Raw genomic sequence first — 14,643 nt, 5'->3', positions numbered from 1 at the left:
CGTGCACCAATCTCCTTTCGAGCTTTACAAGTGGAATTACAAACACAACAACAACAGGAGAAAGAGACGAACCTGCTACTCTCTCAGTTAATAAGAATACGAACCAGGCGGATCAACGTAAAGAATGCATTCTAGTACTGTATAACCATTATCAACATTTGCAGAAGACACTCAAGCGTGGACCCCCCCAAATCGTCGACCTCTGGCAGAATCAGAACAATATATCTTCGTTCCTCGGAGGGTAAGCTGTCAGTCCCGAATTTTAGGAGATGGCACGTCTCAAAATTGTCGCTCGATATGGTCTTGTCACGTCTTTTACACTAATGAACCAAATCCCATACTGGGCGACGTTCTCGCATATCTTAAACTGCACGGAAAAGAGGCACATACGATTTTCCAGTATTTCGAATTCGAAGTACTATAGGCTTTTGTACGTCTTCTAATTCTTTCGATGCATACTGCTATAATAGAATTAAGAATACTATGATCTAGGCAAATTCTCCTTTACTAGACTCGCGGAGGACAAAAGATGTCAGTTACTAAGCCCCTAATATTTACACTAAATAAGTCGACTTCGAACAGTGTTCAAAATGCTTATTTGCTCAAAATAATTAACGGAATGTGTCATATTGTTCTAAGTTGATCCACTAAATTACGATATTTCGTCAACTTAATCGAAGAAATATCGTGTTCCGACTACTCGATATTTTGCCCATCGCGAGCTAGAGCTCTATGGGGCAGGTTTCGCATCCGCGACAGATCTTTCATATTAACATTCACAGGATGAAGTGGTCAGAAGTGTATCTCGGAGAATTGAAATGGGCCGAATATTGCAAGAGCCAACGGCAAAATAAAGCAATCTAGAAACTGATGAGGGGATTCAAGTTCACAGGTTAGAAATTCACATTCCAATATGTGGCTTCGTAAGCCAATGTTTCTCAACTCTCTAATTTCTTTGGCTAATCTTGAAGCTGAAGAGCAATCCTTCGACATAAAGAGGCGCTCTTCATCATTAAATGAAGATTATCCCTGACCCATAAGAATCTACCCATTGACAACAATCCAAGTCACAAGTAAAATTCATGAACAGACATATATGCTTTTTGCGCGAAATCGGATCTGCCGATAGGATTCTGGAGCCGAGCAATATGTCGTGTATTTACCGGTATCATGTGTTGCCCTTGTGCTTCGTGCATAATGGAGAATAGTGCCCAATCGAGGGATTATCCGGAGTGTGGGGTAGTAGCCGCCCCTGAGCCTGAATTTTGGATATATTACTTTCACGTTATAATGCTGTTCCCCGCATTGTTTCTTTATGCGGCTTACAAGCTGTTGTGGGTTTTATTTGTCAGTCATCCCAGTGCCATGGGGTTGTTATGCAGTTGGGGGGCTAGGTCTTACTGTAAAACCATTCAATTCGCACTTTTTATGTTGACTTCGACAGCTCAAACGAAACTCGATCCTTAGTGGGGCTTTTGAAAAAAATGAAGACTTCAAGCTTTCTTGGGGGGGTTTTGGCAATTGGCCTTTCCTGTAAGTCGAATATAGTCAATTGACCAATTCCAACCTTGCTAATCAAAAACAGCTTTAAACGCAATTGTTGCTCAAGATTTTGCTTCACATGGTATTTACACCGAACCTGTCACTGGCATCACTTTCTTTGCAAGCGAAGAGACCAACGGCACCATCACCGGAGATGGCGAGTTCTCTACGGTTTCATGGGGAGGATTTACCTTTGGAGTTGCATTGCCACCAGATGCGTTGAGCAGAGACACGCATGAGTACATTGGTCTCATTGTAAGCTCATCACTCTATCTTTGGTAGAAATAAACTGACTTTCTAGATTGGTTCTACTCCAACTGGCCAAGGAGGCTGGAGTGGTATTGTTCATGGTGATGATTACTCGGCAGGAATGCCAAATCATCTTATGCTTCTTGCATGGCCAACAGGAAATGAGAATCAAATCGCAACCTCATTCCGATATTCTCCGTAGGTTATTTGAACAATTTCGAAAGACTCCTGCTTACTCGTATAGGGCCTATCAATACCCAGTTCCTTACCGCGGAAGTGCAAATCTGACACAGATTTATTCCAATGTAAACGAAACTCATTGGACTTTAGTTTACAGATGTCAGAACTGTCTTCTCTTCGATGATCCTGCCCAAGACTCTTTCAATGCTTCGACCAGCAAAGGAACCTTTCTCCAGGGCTGGGCTCAAGCATATGTCCCACCAACAGATCCTAAGAACCCACTTTCAGATTTTGAACAACATAACAACGGCATGGGAGAGTTTGTGATTCAAGTTCAATCTGCAACACATGTTTCCTATTCGGACTGGGCTACCAAGACAGCCACGGGTCCAATCGCCACAGGAACCACAACCGCTACTGCAACAATATCGTCTATTCCTGTTCCAACAGGTGATGCTTATGATTATATCGTCGTCGGTGCTGGAGCCGGTGGTATTCCTATGGCTGATAAGCTTTCTCAGTCTGGAGCATCAGTCTTGCTTATCGAGAAGGGATTTGCATCTAGTGGTCGATGGGGTGGAACTTTGAGGCCCGAAAATCATTGGTTGGATGGGACGAACTTGACTTGGTTTGATATTCCAGGAGAGTGCAATCGAATCTGGAACGGTGGAACTGCTGGTGTTGTGTGTACCGATACTGATCAGTAAGTTCTACCTGTCTTAGAAGCTCAATTGAGTGATAGAATTTAAGTATTGTGTATGCTAACTCATTTGTCATTAGGATGGCCGGCTGCACACTCGGTGGTGGAACCGCAGTCAATGCAGGTCTCTGGTGGAAGCCAAACCCAATGGATTGGGATGAAAATTTCCCAGCTGGATGGAAATCATCAGACATGGCAGGTGCAACAGAGAGAGTCTTCTCTCGTATTCCTGGGACTGATCATCCATCTATGGATGGTCAAAGATATCTCCAATCTGGCTACGACGTTATCGCAGATGGTCTAGCCAACGCAGGATGGAAATACGTCACAGCAAACGATGCTCCTTCAGAAAAGAATCGCACTTTCGCCCATGCGCCTCACATGTTCTCGGGTGGTGAGAGAGGAGGTCCTATGGCTACTTATCTTGTCACGGCCAATGGAAGAAGCAACTTCCACATGTGGCTCAACACCAGTGTTGAAAGAATCCAACGTGATGGCGGTCATGCCACTGGCCTGGATGTCGTCGCATTTAATAACGGTGGTCGTGTTGGAACGGTAAAGCTTGCACCCAAAGGTCGTGTTGTCTTGTCCGCAGGCGCATTCGGTACTCCCAAGCTTCTGTTCAGAAGTGGCATTGGCCCAACCGATCAACTTCAAGTCGTTAAGGGTAGTAGTGACGGCGACAAGATGATAGCAGAAAAAGACTGGATCAACCTCCCAGTCGGCTACAACTTGAACGATCATCTAAATACCGACACTGTGATTTCGCACCAGAACGTCAGCTATTACGACTGGCCTGCAGCATGGCTTACCCCTATACCAAGTGATAAAGATCTTTACCTTTCATCGCGTAGCGGTCCTCTCGCACAGGCTGCGCCAAATATCAATCCAATCATGTGGGAAGAAATCACTGGTCCAGACGGCAAAGTAAGAAGCATGCAATGGCAAGCCCGAGTCGAAGGTTCCAACAGAATTCCTAACGGTATCTCCATGACTCTCTCGCTCTACCTCGGTCGTGGTGAGGTCTCCAAGGGTCGAACCACCATCCAGAAAGGTCTCAATATGCTTGTCTCCACCATTCCATACGGTGACCCCAACGATCTTGCTGCATGCGCACAAGCTATCGACAACATGGTAGCCATCCTGTCTAAAGTCCCTGGTCTGACTTGGAACCTTCCAGCTCCAGGTGTTTCCGGTGCTGATTACCTGAAGTCCGTCGAGCTCTCATACGCAAATGTAGGCTCGCGACGTGCTAATCATTGGATGGGTACTGCGAAACTGGGTACTGATAGTGGATTGACTGGCGGTACTAGTGTTGTTGACACTAACACTAAGGTGTATGGTACCGATAATATTTTTGTGGCGGATGCTAGCATCTTCCCGGGCCAGGTCACTACAAACCCTTCTGCGTTGATTGTTACGGCGAGTGAGAGGGCTGCGGAGTTGATTTTGGCTCTGCCGGTTTAGATCTGGTGACGAAGAACAAGGGGAATGAAGCGCTGAAGGAATAGGAAGATTATATTCACTCTCTAAATCTGAGAAAACAGTCTCACCTAAGTGAAACATCTAAGCACTATCTACCCCTCGCGGAGGACAAAATGAGTGGCGGTCGAAACATAATATTTCTTCGATTAAGTTGACGAAATATAGTATATTTAGTGGATTAACTTAAACCATTATTACTATTCCGTCAATAATTTTCAGTAAATAAGATTTATTAAGCTCTCTTCGAGGTCGGCTTATCATTTAGTCCAAGATTGCTGAGTAGGTGACTGACACTTATTTTGTCCTCCGCCAGCTACCAATACCTAATCTTTTGGGTAAATACACAACATTACCTCTACTACAAAGTATAAATATAAATACAAATAGTTAGAATTGTAAAGAAAGTCGGTTTCCGGCATCAAAACGTTAGAAGAGTCTCTGGTCAGTCTTGTGATGCACTAGTGAATAAAATTTAGGAGCTCAAATCTTTTAGCTTACGCAAGTATCTGTGTTCCTTCCATCAAATATTTAAGTTGGTATCCATTAATAGCTGCATTTAAAATGAATTGAAGGTATGTTAAAACTATGATCTCTATTGTGTCCAATATTGCCGTTCTGGCTTCCCTTATAATGATCCTCCGCATATTCAATTTGTTTATCCATTAGGAGTTGCGTCCAAAATAGCTGTAATCAAAGAGAAAAAGAAAGAAGTACTCGTCGTTTTCCAGGTATGTCGTAATCCAATCTAGTAAAATAAATACTGAAGGTCTAAATGAGTGTGTTAAAGAAATAGTGTCTCCCCTCCAATTACTGACAAACGAGATAAGAAGAATCGCAAACCCTCCTTCTTGCAGCTGATCTTCTCCAAGTGACCACGGCGCATCCTAAACGAAATGATCATGAAAAGGACAGTCATGATCGTGATAGCTTCTCATGCCACACTCTCCACCAACAGTCTCGGAGTGTTCGAAAGTAACGGTGAATGTAGTTGTCTTGCCCCTACCACAACCCCTAACCAAGTTATTCCCTCCATGTCTCGTAACAACACTTCCCTCAAATGGCTCAAACTCAGTGAAGAAGCCTCTGCTACTGCCATTTGGCTTGCTGCACAGAGTCATTGGCATATCCTCAAATACAGGGGCCATCACGCTGGGGTCTCTAAGTTGAGAGTATGCACGTTGTGGGCCTTGCCGAATCGTTCTCTGGCTGCCAGATAACGATTGCGGATGTTCGCTTTGTAGGCCGATTCGGGAGTTTGAGGCGGAATCTTGGGGACGTAGAGTTTCCGGGTAGTTTGGCTGTGCGTTGAAAGAAACGTGTCTTGATGAGGTTCTTGGTCTTCCAGAGCTTGATGCGGTTCGAAAACCTCCTGATCGCAATGATCCTAATCGTGAGCCGAGTCTGGAATTTCGGGATCCATGTTCTGAGCCCTGAGTGGCATCTCGAGATCGGAAACTGAACTCTTCCGGTTCTTTAGAGTGAGATCTAGACGAGCGGATTGATTCTGATCTTGGGGTTGAGAATCGTGTCTCGGATCTGGAAGCCCATGGTCTGGTGTCGAAGTTGGAACCCATTGCAAGTTACTAAATAGTGTGAGTGCTAAGAAAAGAATTATCCAGATGGGGAGATCAACTTACATGGATGAGGAAACGAAGGAGTGTGGATATTTTCAGTACTTGAACGACTAATAGTCAAGCGATGGCGCTAGAAATGCGTTGCAAGTACTGTTGGAGAAGGGAGATGGGGAGAGGTGAGGATGGGTGAGGAAAGAAGAAAGAAAAGAAAAGTGAAGGGACGGTCTCTTGTATTTATACACAAGCTATTGTTTATCAAACCCGACATATACCATCCATTTACAGTCACCGAGTATAATTTTGTATCTGATACGATATCCTAACCAAGACTGCCACAAGGAGTTGCTGAGGGATCACACTTGTTGAACAAGTGGTCACCCCCACGTCGAATAATAGCATATGTTATCGTTACACAGGCTCATGAATCTTTAGGGATGAATATATAATTTACGCACAGTTTACAGGTACAACAGCGCTTCAGTTTGTTTAATGCCCTACTGTGAGATTGTAACAAGACTTCTTAAGTGCATCCATTGTTTTGCCCGTATCTGTTAAAATTATTACCTACGCCAACGCTCGATAAATTACGAACGATAACATTAAGAGTGTATATCAGATATATGACTACATGTTTTGTATTTCTCCAGAGGGTCAGATGACTCAAAGTACAGCGTTCTCCATCCCAAACCAACTCAATAGAAAACAGTCACTTTTTGAAATCCAACTTAGTGCACCGAAATCAGGCCTTTTACTTGGTCCAGATAAGAAGAACAATGTTTTGGTGGTCAAATGGTTGATCACATGAACTCAGTGTATCGTATCGCTGCTAAGTCATCTTTGCCAGATTATCTGAAATGTAGAAAGTTGATACTATATACGTTTCATCGTGTGTTCGCTCATGTCTTGTTTACCAGTCAAAATACAACTACCGCATTATTTACCCAACGTTACGACACTGTTACCTTATTTTGTTTGGATATTTCATTCCCTATGAATAAGCGAGAATTAAATGAAAAGTAGTGTTCGAAACACTTTTCCCCCACGTCTACAAAATGGCATTGGTGGGCATGACTGTTTTTAAAAGCGAAAGCTCCTTCGGATTGTCTAACTCGGGTTGTCATTTCTGTAGTGGGCTGGCTTTTAAGCTTCTTATTATTCTGCTGGTATAAAGGGGGTCATCTCACGTGACGAATGACCGACTTACTATACTAGAATCTGTTCGAGAGCGACTTTGATCAAGGATATCATTAGTTAAGTCCGCTTTTGATGTGACCTTTCTGTGTATATACCAATGAAGCGAGTCATAAACCTCTATCACACTTTCGGTCTCAGTTGTCTCTATTCTCCTCCATCACCTAAAAACCAGCCGATTTTCAAGAACGGAATAACTATTTATATCACACAGACCCAAATATACTGATTACTCATTTGAGCGATGTCACGAAAATAATATCATTGATGTGTACCACCACACCCTCCGCACATTTCTTCAACGGTCTATGATCCTCCAACACCAACACCAACCCTCAAGTCCCAAACCGACAACTAACCAAATAGCCGCTATGTTTCATACATATCATAGAGTCATTTGATCAAACTCAACTCCCGCACGGCAAATATTGGCTGACCATATCTTATGTTTGAAACCCACGCCTCCATGTAGCCTAGAAAGAAATACTGTAATGAACAAGAAAGTGCTAATAGCATCTTGACGGAAGGACTTCAGACTTACTACTCTAGACCGCAATAGTATGTTTTTGACGACGAAGAGAAGATGCTAAATTCTAACTCCAACAATCTTCTTCGTCATCTTGCCATGGTTAAGCACACACCGGTGATTCTTGGGTACCATAAACAGCACATAACTCGATGTGAAGTCTCCAAGGCAGAAACCCAGAACCGTCCTCATATCTAGGCGACTTACATAAACATGGAAGAGATTACTCTCAGGCGTTTTCTATCATATGGGATTTCGAGTTAGCTTACTTATCAAATAGTGAAGAAGGTATGTCCATCTTATTGATCAGTCTAGTCAATCAGGTTCCTTCTGCCGGACTAAAAAGAAAATGCTGGTTCGTCAGGCTGTGGAGTTCATGTTGATGACTGGAATCGAAAGCCAACCGACTATGATGTAGGACGCGTAATGACTATTTGGATCAGGTAGAGCACCAGTGTGTTGCAAGAGCGACGGGACACCCACCAAGTATAATAATGTCAGAAACCACTTTGCAACACTCCTTACCTAAAAGTAGATTTATCCTTTGCTATAAGAGACATCATTGTATATTCACTCAAGTAAATTGAGCAATCATAGCCTTTTGGGCAGAGAATCGTTGTTCTGTCGGAGGTGTCCCATCTGACTTGCAACACAGTGCTATAGTCCCGTGAGCGTGGCAAACTTGTACTTTGAAGACTGGAAATCGCAGAATCTCCTCGCGATTATGGTTTTGTGTTCGGAGTCCGAAAGTAAATTAGGGGAATCATTTGTACAAAGTAGTTAACACAATTTCATGTGTATCCCATCCATCTCCATCCGTTCGATGCAGGTTTTGATATTTCAAATCCCCAAGCACCGGTATCTCCTCTCCTACCACCCCAACTACAGCCTCAGAAGAACCTCCACCAGATAAAAACCAAAATAAACAGCCCTAACCCCCCCAGCGGTCCATACTGTTTCAACAACAACTCCCAATTAATCCTCACAGCCGCCTTTCTATACTTCTTACTATCCTCTCTCAGCCGACTACTCATATCGCCCATCCTCTCCAGACTATCCCCTCTATACAGCAAATCCTCAATATTCTTCGTCATAACCTTGGTAACATCCCTCAGCTCATCATTCAGCTTATCCAAATTCTGCGTCGCGCGACTATCCTCATACGTAGCCTTCGTCCGCGAGATAAACGTATCAAACTCCATAAACGCATACGGTCTGAGTATCGTGCTCATAACCTGCTGGCTGGGATATGTATTACTGAATTCCGTCGAGATGTCGGAGAGATATGTGAATGCGAGCTTCCGCGGGTATGATTTTTCGGATATGCAGATGTAGATTATGTTGGCGGAGATGAGGTAGTGGATTGTGTGTTGCCCGCTCTCGATGGAGGCTTGTGGTTCGGCGTTGTGTCGTAATTTGCGGATGATCATCTTGACTTGGGATTTTATTTCAGAGAGACTGGACTCTGTCGCGGAGTCGTCAACCGAGGCGCAGAGCATGAGGCCATCGAGCCGGGCGATCTGCGTGGATTTGATCATGTTGTGTGTATGTTCCCAGCTCTTCTTGTGTTGTCCGTAAAATGACCCACGAAGAGCTCAGCTTCCCACTATGCCTGCGCAGCTCGAAAACCCCAATTTGTTGTCTCTTTATGGAGAATTCGTATTGGAAATCAAGATATCTGGCGAGTTGCTGGAGGAAAACTATATGGTGCAGTTTCGAATGCGACGTGCTGCTTTGGAGTGGTGGTTGCGGAAATACATAGCTGTTCAAATTGAAGCTCGGCAAGTTCCGGCCCGCTAAAGCCTCACTCCAGGGCTTCAGGTATACTATTGGTACAACCACCACAAGAACATTTCTAGCAGATGCAGTATTAAGTTAAACTATTTCAGTTGGATTTTATGCAAGCAAAAGTAGTAGCAATTATTCCTTTTCAACACTTTCTTCTTTTGGTTGGAAATCTTCTTTCATTCACAATGTATTACGGAACGTACCTCTAGCGAAGCAACTTTTATGAAAACTTCTGCGTGATTAGGTCAATATTCTCGTAAATTACTCATATCTCCCATGTTAAGATATAATTACAAAACCACCTCTTCTACTTTCTCTTAGTAGCATTTCCCTTCTTGGCGCTCCCACTCGCCTTAGCAATAACCTGATCAGCAGCCTTATCAGCCTTCGCGGCTCCCTCGCTCCCAACCTCAACACTAGCATCTGCTCCAGGAGGTGCGCTCAAAGGCTTATTCGCAATCTTCTCTTCTAGCTCCTCATCGTCACCACCTTGACCAAATTCGTTGACACGAGTGTAGTCAATTTTATACTTCCAGCTCTGATAGAGGTAGACGAAGAAGATGACGTCGTCTCTCAACGTCGCCAGACGATGTAGTGTAGGCATCTTGATCGTGAAAGCGAAAAGATCATCGATGAAAGTGTTGAGAAACTTGTAGGTCATGGCCCTTGCAGGCATGTGCGCCACGGACTTGAGGCGGTAATTGATGTAAAGTGATGGAACCATCATAAGGAAGCCGTATGCGTAGACAGAGCCAACGAGAGTGGCGATGACGAACGAGTACCATGATTTGTGAGTTTCATAGTACAAAGAGTAACCTGCATAAGCAAGCAAAAGAGGAATTGCTACCATGTACAAGTACTTGAATGCAACCTCGTCGTATTCCTTGGTCTTTTGTTCAGTTTCAGAGAGCACGTGCTTGTCTTCGAAAGCAATGCGGTATGGAATGAAAGAGCCTGGAGCGTCTCGGATACGGACGTTGACAACAGTTGTAATCTTCCAAAATTCTAGCACAATACCCATGCCTTGACTGAAGAGGATCATCCAACCTATTGAAATTAGCAAATATCTTCATATTTCACTCAAAAATTGACTTACTAGTATTTTCATTGTTGTCCATCAAGTACAAGAAGATCACTCCTTGCATGAAGACATTGGCGAGAATAGAGCGAACGGAGATGCCAACGTTATTCTTCTTGTTACGATAATGGCTGATATCGGACTTGAAAGCAAGCATTTCGAAAATCATATGGAAAACACTGACAATGACCGTAGTGCCAAGAAGCCATGGATTGGTATCAAGTAAGACCTCCTTAATCATTTCGAACTCGCTTCCATCTCCACCACCTGGCGAGGAAACACCAGCGGCAGCATTTCTGGCGGCTTGCTTCGAGCCTTCGTCCATGGTCGAGAGAATGCTGAATTTCCAGTTTGCAAGATTGTATAAATCGATGTGAATCGGTAATCGAGTGACAGTAGAGTTCAACGTGGTCATGTGGGATTTGAGTTGCCAGAACGTGTTGACAAATAAGATGGGATAGTACCATCCATTCTGTCCGGTACCATCTCTTGCTCCCGTAGCTTCCAACCGGAGGTATTGACGTGTTGCTGGCGCCATCTGGGGAAAGCTAATAACTCCAGAATCTGGGATGAACGACATTGAGATATTAGGATGATAATGTGAAGTTATAATCGGTCCAGTCGGAACCTCTTCCTCCTCCTCCTCATTCTTTTCCGAAGCTGAAAGAAGATTCTTCGTCTTCTTTACTTTCTTCTGAGTAATATACTGCGTCAAGGGATGAACGAAATGGTACGCTTTGCTGGTGTCATATCCAGATGCCTGGGGATCCAACTCAGTGCCGGTAAGTCCAATAAAGAAATGAGCCCATAGTGTCCCATTATTTTGCACCTCCTTCGGCACAGCAAAACTCGTATCAATAACCCGATTCTCTTTGAAATCGCCATAGTTAAATGCAACCTCTTCCACAATCTTCCTTTCCTTCTCGACCTTGGAAATCGGCTGGATAGCAAACGTAGGCGAAACAACAATCGTAATATCCAACGGGCTATTCAGCGGCCACATAGGCGCAATGCGCTGAGGAACCGCATTCCACGTTGCGCCATCGTTTAGAAATTCGGGTCGATCGTGGTATGGTGGAATTTCGGCCGTGTTCGCAGGCACTGAAATAACGGTGCCAGATTCATCCGTCACTGTTGTGTTCGCTGCTTTGTTCTTTCCCATACCCAAGACATTGTTCATTACAAATTGCATGCCGAAGAAGATGGCGAGCCCTTGAACTGCGGATTTGAGCATTGGCTTGCGAATATAAGCAGTGTTCAAATGTATCTAGAAGAAGGCTTACATTCATGCCACTCTCGCCTTCTTGTGCGGCGACAGCCGCAGCTGGGGGAGCTGTTGGGGCTGGCATAATTAGTATCGCCTCTTCCTGCGAGGATGAAGAACGATATGTGGATGGAGAACAATAGTATGTTGATGTTCTTGTTGTATGCGCGTAGCTTCGTTAATAGGAAGTCTTGCTAGAGGAGCACTAGCAGCAAACCCCGACCACCAATCAGACCCAGGGAAGGGTACATGCGGATACGTAGTCTTGGCGCTACGTCAAAGCCAATTATGGCTCAGTAATGTGAACATCGCCAACGAGTCTAGATTATTGTCAAGTGACTCACTTACCGACCAAGTCAATTGTATAAAGGCATTGATTCTCCCATCCTTATTGAAGAAATCATTGCTACCTAGATACCTTGCCAAATTTGTCACAATTCAAGCCTTTCTCGGTCATAACCTCTCCTTGACTTGTAACAAGTAAATCATAATCTGTCTTGACTTACACAGACTGTTCCTCTTTTCAGCTCTCAAGTAATTCACTAAACTCCAGTCTGTTCTGAAAACTCACGCTAACGGTGATTAACAGTTTTCCTCTCATATTTTTACTATAAATTAGATTATTCGTTGCCACTCACCTAATCCCTTACATCAGCACCTTCAACACAGCGACCAAGAACTTCAAACCCAAATATTGAAATCCCCAAAAAGCAAGAGAGACAATCAGATCAGACTCTCATCATGGCATCCGGTGGAGCATCTCCCGCTCTTTCTACCAACAATGGATCTTCGACTCCATCAGTCCCAGGACTATCCCCTCTAAACCCCGCCTCCACGCCCATCACCAAAATCTGTGTCTTCATGGGCGCCTCACCAGGGAAATCACCAGCGCACATGGAAGCCGCCGCTGCTCTGGCCGAAGTAATGCACGCCAACAACATCCATCTAGTCTACGGTGGTGGAACCGTAGGGTTAATGGGACAGCTAGCACGTAAACTCGTCGAGTTATCCGGTCCAGACTCTGTACACGGCATCATTCCAGCTCCATTAGTCAAATATGAGCGTGGACCCGAGGAGAGCGCGAAGGAAAGTAATGATGTGAGCGGGATACTACCTGACCCTTTGTCATATGGTAAAACGACCGTGGTCAAGGATATGCATACGAGAAAGCACATGATGGCACAAGAAGTACTCGCAGGAGGGCCCGGTTCCGGATTTATTGCACTTACTGGGGGCTATGGAACGTTAGAGGAACTCATGGAGGTGGTTACTTGGAATCAACTTGGGATTCACAACAAGGGGATCGTGGCGCTGAACATTGAGGGATATTGGGATGGGCTTTTATCTTGGATTAAGACATCTGTGGAGACTGGATTCGTTGGAGAGGGGAATGCGAATATCATCGTGGAGGCGAAGACTCCGGAGGATGCGATTAAGTGCCTGCGGGATTATAAATCTGCTGCTGGCCGATTCAAGTTGAAGTGGGATAGCAGCTGAAACTGTTAGCCGCACTTAACCAAAAGAAAATAGACCTCGAAAGCATTTGGCGTGAACTTACTGCGTTGTGGCCTATCCATATTGCGAGACTATATGGTTTGTTAACGTAGAATGACTTGACTTATTATATGTTAGTTAGAGGTAGCCAACAGACAGCTAGAGCAATTTGGACAATAAGAAAATGAATGAAAGTACAAACATAAAATAAAACAGAACAACATGGTTCAACTTGATGATTACTTGGTTTGAGGATATTGCCACATATTTGTGAAGCTGCCTGTTCCATTAGACTCAAATCTATCATGAAATTCTTTTAGTCATGCCGCTATGATCTTACAATTCGCGCAAGTAAACGGGTATCAGGCTTTCCGCCCAAAGCAATATTCCTTCCCTCTATGAGTCAACATCCATACCCTCCTCTGCAGTCTCCTCCGCTCCTTCAGCAACCATGTCAACCCACTGCTTCACATCCTGACCATCGAAAAGCTTGAACCCCTCAATAGCCTTCATTCCCTCACCTCTAACACCGACAACACCCACGCTACAGTTCTCAACCGTTAACTCTTTATCCTGCGCCAAACTCTCCTTCAACGCCTTCAGTCCGTGAACGACCAATTCTTCCCGTCCCGCATCCGCAAACTTGTCCAAATTTCGCTCTAGGTATGTTCGGGCCATCTGACTCCTAGCTCCAATCGCGCAGGCTACCATCTCTTGCGTCATACCACTTGGTTGGAATTCAAAGAGATGAGGTCCTGTCTCGTCAACACCTGCTACTAATAGTCCTACACCGTATGGTCTTTTCCCGTAATGCTGGGTGTTTGTCTGCGCTCGGTCGCCGATGGAGTTGACGAGACGGGAGAGAGGAATAGCTCGGCCGTATGTAAGACGTGAAGAGAGGGACTGTTGTTTCATGAAGTTGGAGAGGACACGAGCGTCAGAGGCTAGACCGGCGAGGGCAAGTCCGAGATGTTCATCAATAGCGATGACTTTCTTTTGGTAGGATGAGAGTTCTTCGGCATTTCGCTATAAGTCATTAGATGATTCAGTCTTGCGGAACGGGCAAAGGGTCTGCAAACCTTCAGCGCAACCAGCACGGCGTGTGTTTTGCTGACGAGTCCTACAACAACACTTCCCTGCTTGACAGCTTCAGATGCATATTCGACTTGAAATATTCGTCCTTGCGGTGAGCTAATTGCAAACATCAGCCTCAGCTCTTCTACGGTCTGTTTTCAGATGGTAGTTTTTTCTAATTTGACTGCCACCGCTGACTACGTAGATTGTAGTAACTCACAAAGTAACAGAATCGTTGTCGTAGTTATTTCTGAACATCTTGTTGTTTTATCCCTTGGAATTGTCGCAGATCCTTCTTGTTATGTGCTGTAGTTGAAGAGTCGAGAGATATGGTCGTGAGGGAAGTAGAGTGAGGTCTTCTGGGTATCTTTTGATTGAGGTTGGCTTGAACGCGGTTTGGCGAGGCAGATGCGGTGATGAAGCTCCAGAATCCGGAGAGCAGGGTTTAAGCCGCCAGAGCTCCAAAGTTGTTAAGCGCGGTGTACTAGCGAGTCTATT

At 44.5% G+C, this 14,643-nt stretch overlaps 6 protein-coding genes across 6 annotated transcripts; 2 read left to right on the top strand and 4 right to left on the bottom strand.

Annotated features, from left to right (window-relative positions):
* Positions 1-1,484: 1,484 nt before the first annotated feature.
* Positions 1,485-4,138, top strand: GLAREA_00977 (FAD/NAD(P)-binding protein; the record flags this gene model as incomplete). Its single annotated transcript, XM_008085735.1, has 5 exons — positions 1,485-1,533; positions 1,586-1,797; positions 1,844-1,989; positions 2,036-2,674; positions 2,752-4,138. 5 exons carry the CDS (start codon positions 1,485-1,487, stop codon positions 4,136-4,138), a joined length of 2,433 nt encoding a protein of 810 aa, XP_008083926.1.
* Positions 4,139-5,040: 902 nt separating this feature from the next.
* On the bottom strand, positions 5,041-5,730 carry GLAREA_00976 (uncharacterized protein; the record flags this gene model as incomplete). Its single annotated transcript, XM_008085734.1, has 1 exon — positions 5,041-5,730. One exon carries the CDS (start codon positions 5,728-5,730, stop codon positions 5,041-5,043), a length of 690 nt encoding a protein of 229 aa, XP_008083925.1.
* A 2,607-nt stretch (positions 5,731-8,337) lies between these two features.
* On the bottom strand, positions 8,338-8,985 carry GLAREA_00975 (SNARE-like protein; the record flags this gene model as incomplete). Its single annotated transcript, XM_008085733.1, has 1 exon — positions 8,338-8,985. One exon carries the CDS (start codon positions 8,983-8,985, stop codon positions 8,338-8,340), a length of 648 nt encoding a protein of 215 aa, XP_008083924.1.
* A 557-nt stretch (positions 8,986-9,542) lies between these two features.
* Positions 9,543-11,662, bottom strand: GLAREA_00974 (uncharacterized protein; the record flags this gene model as incomplete). The annotated part of the gene is made up of 3 exons (XM_008085732.1): positions 9,543-10,282; positions 10,332-11,550; positions 11,597-11,662. 3 exons carry the CDS (start codon positions 11,660-11,662, stop codon positions 9,543-9,545), a joined length of 2,025 nt encoding a protein of 674 aa, XP_008083923.1.
* Positions 11,663-12,318: 656 nt separating this feature from the next.
* GLAREA_00973 (MoCo carrier protein-like protein) lies at positions 12,319-13,074 on the top strand (the record flags this gene model as incomplete). Its single annotated transcript, XM_008085731.1, has 1 exon — positions 12,319-13,074. One exon carries the CDS (start codon positions 12,319-12,321, stop codon positions 13,072-13,074), a length of 756 nt encoding a protein of 251 aa, XP_008083922.1.
* Positions 13,075-13,467: 393 nt separating this feature from the next.
* Positions 13,468-14,403, bottom strand: GLAREA_00972 (N-terminal nucleophile aminohydrolases (Ntn hydrolases); the record flags this gene model as incomplete). Its single annotated transcript, XM_008085730.1, has 3 exons — positions 13,468-14,097; positions 14,151-14,262; positions 14,366-14,403. 3 exons carry the CDS (start codon positions 14,401-14,403, stop codon positions 13,468-13,470), a joined length of 780 nt encoding a protein of 259 aa, XP_008083921.1.
* Between the last annotated feature and the right edge of the window lie 240 nt (positions 14,404-14,643).

This window comes from Glarea lozoyensis (assembly GCF_000409485.1).
Source record: "Glarea lozoyensis ATCC 20868 chromosome Unknown GLAREA3, whole genome shotgun sequence".
NCBI lineage: Eukaryota > Fungi > Ascomycota > Leotiomycetes > Helotiales > Helotiaceae > Glarea > Glarea lozoyensis.
This window is presented reverse-complemented; position numbering and strand designations above follow the sequence as displayed.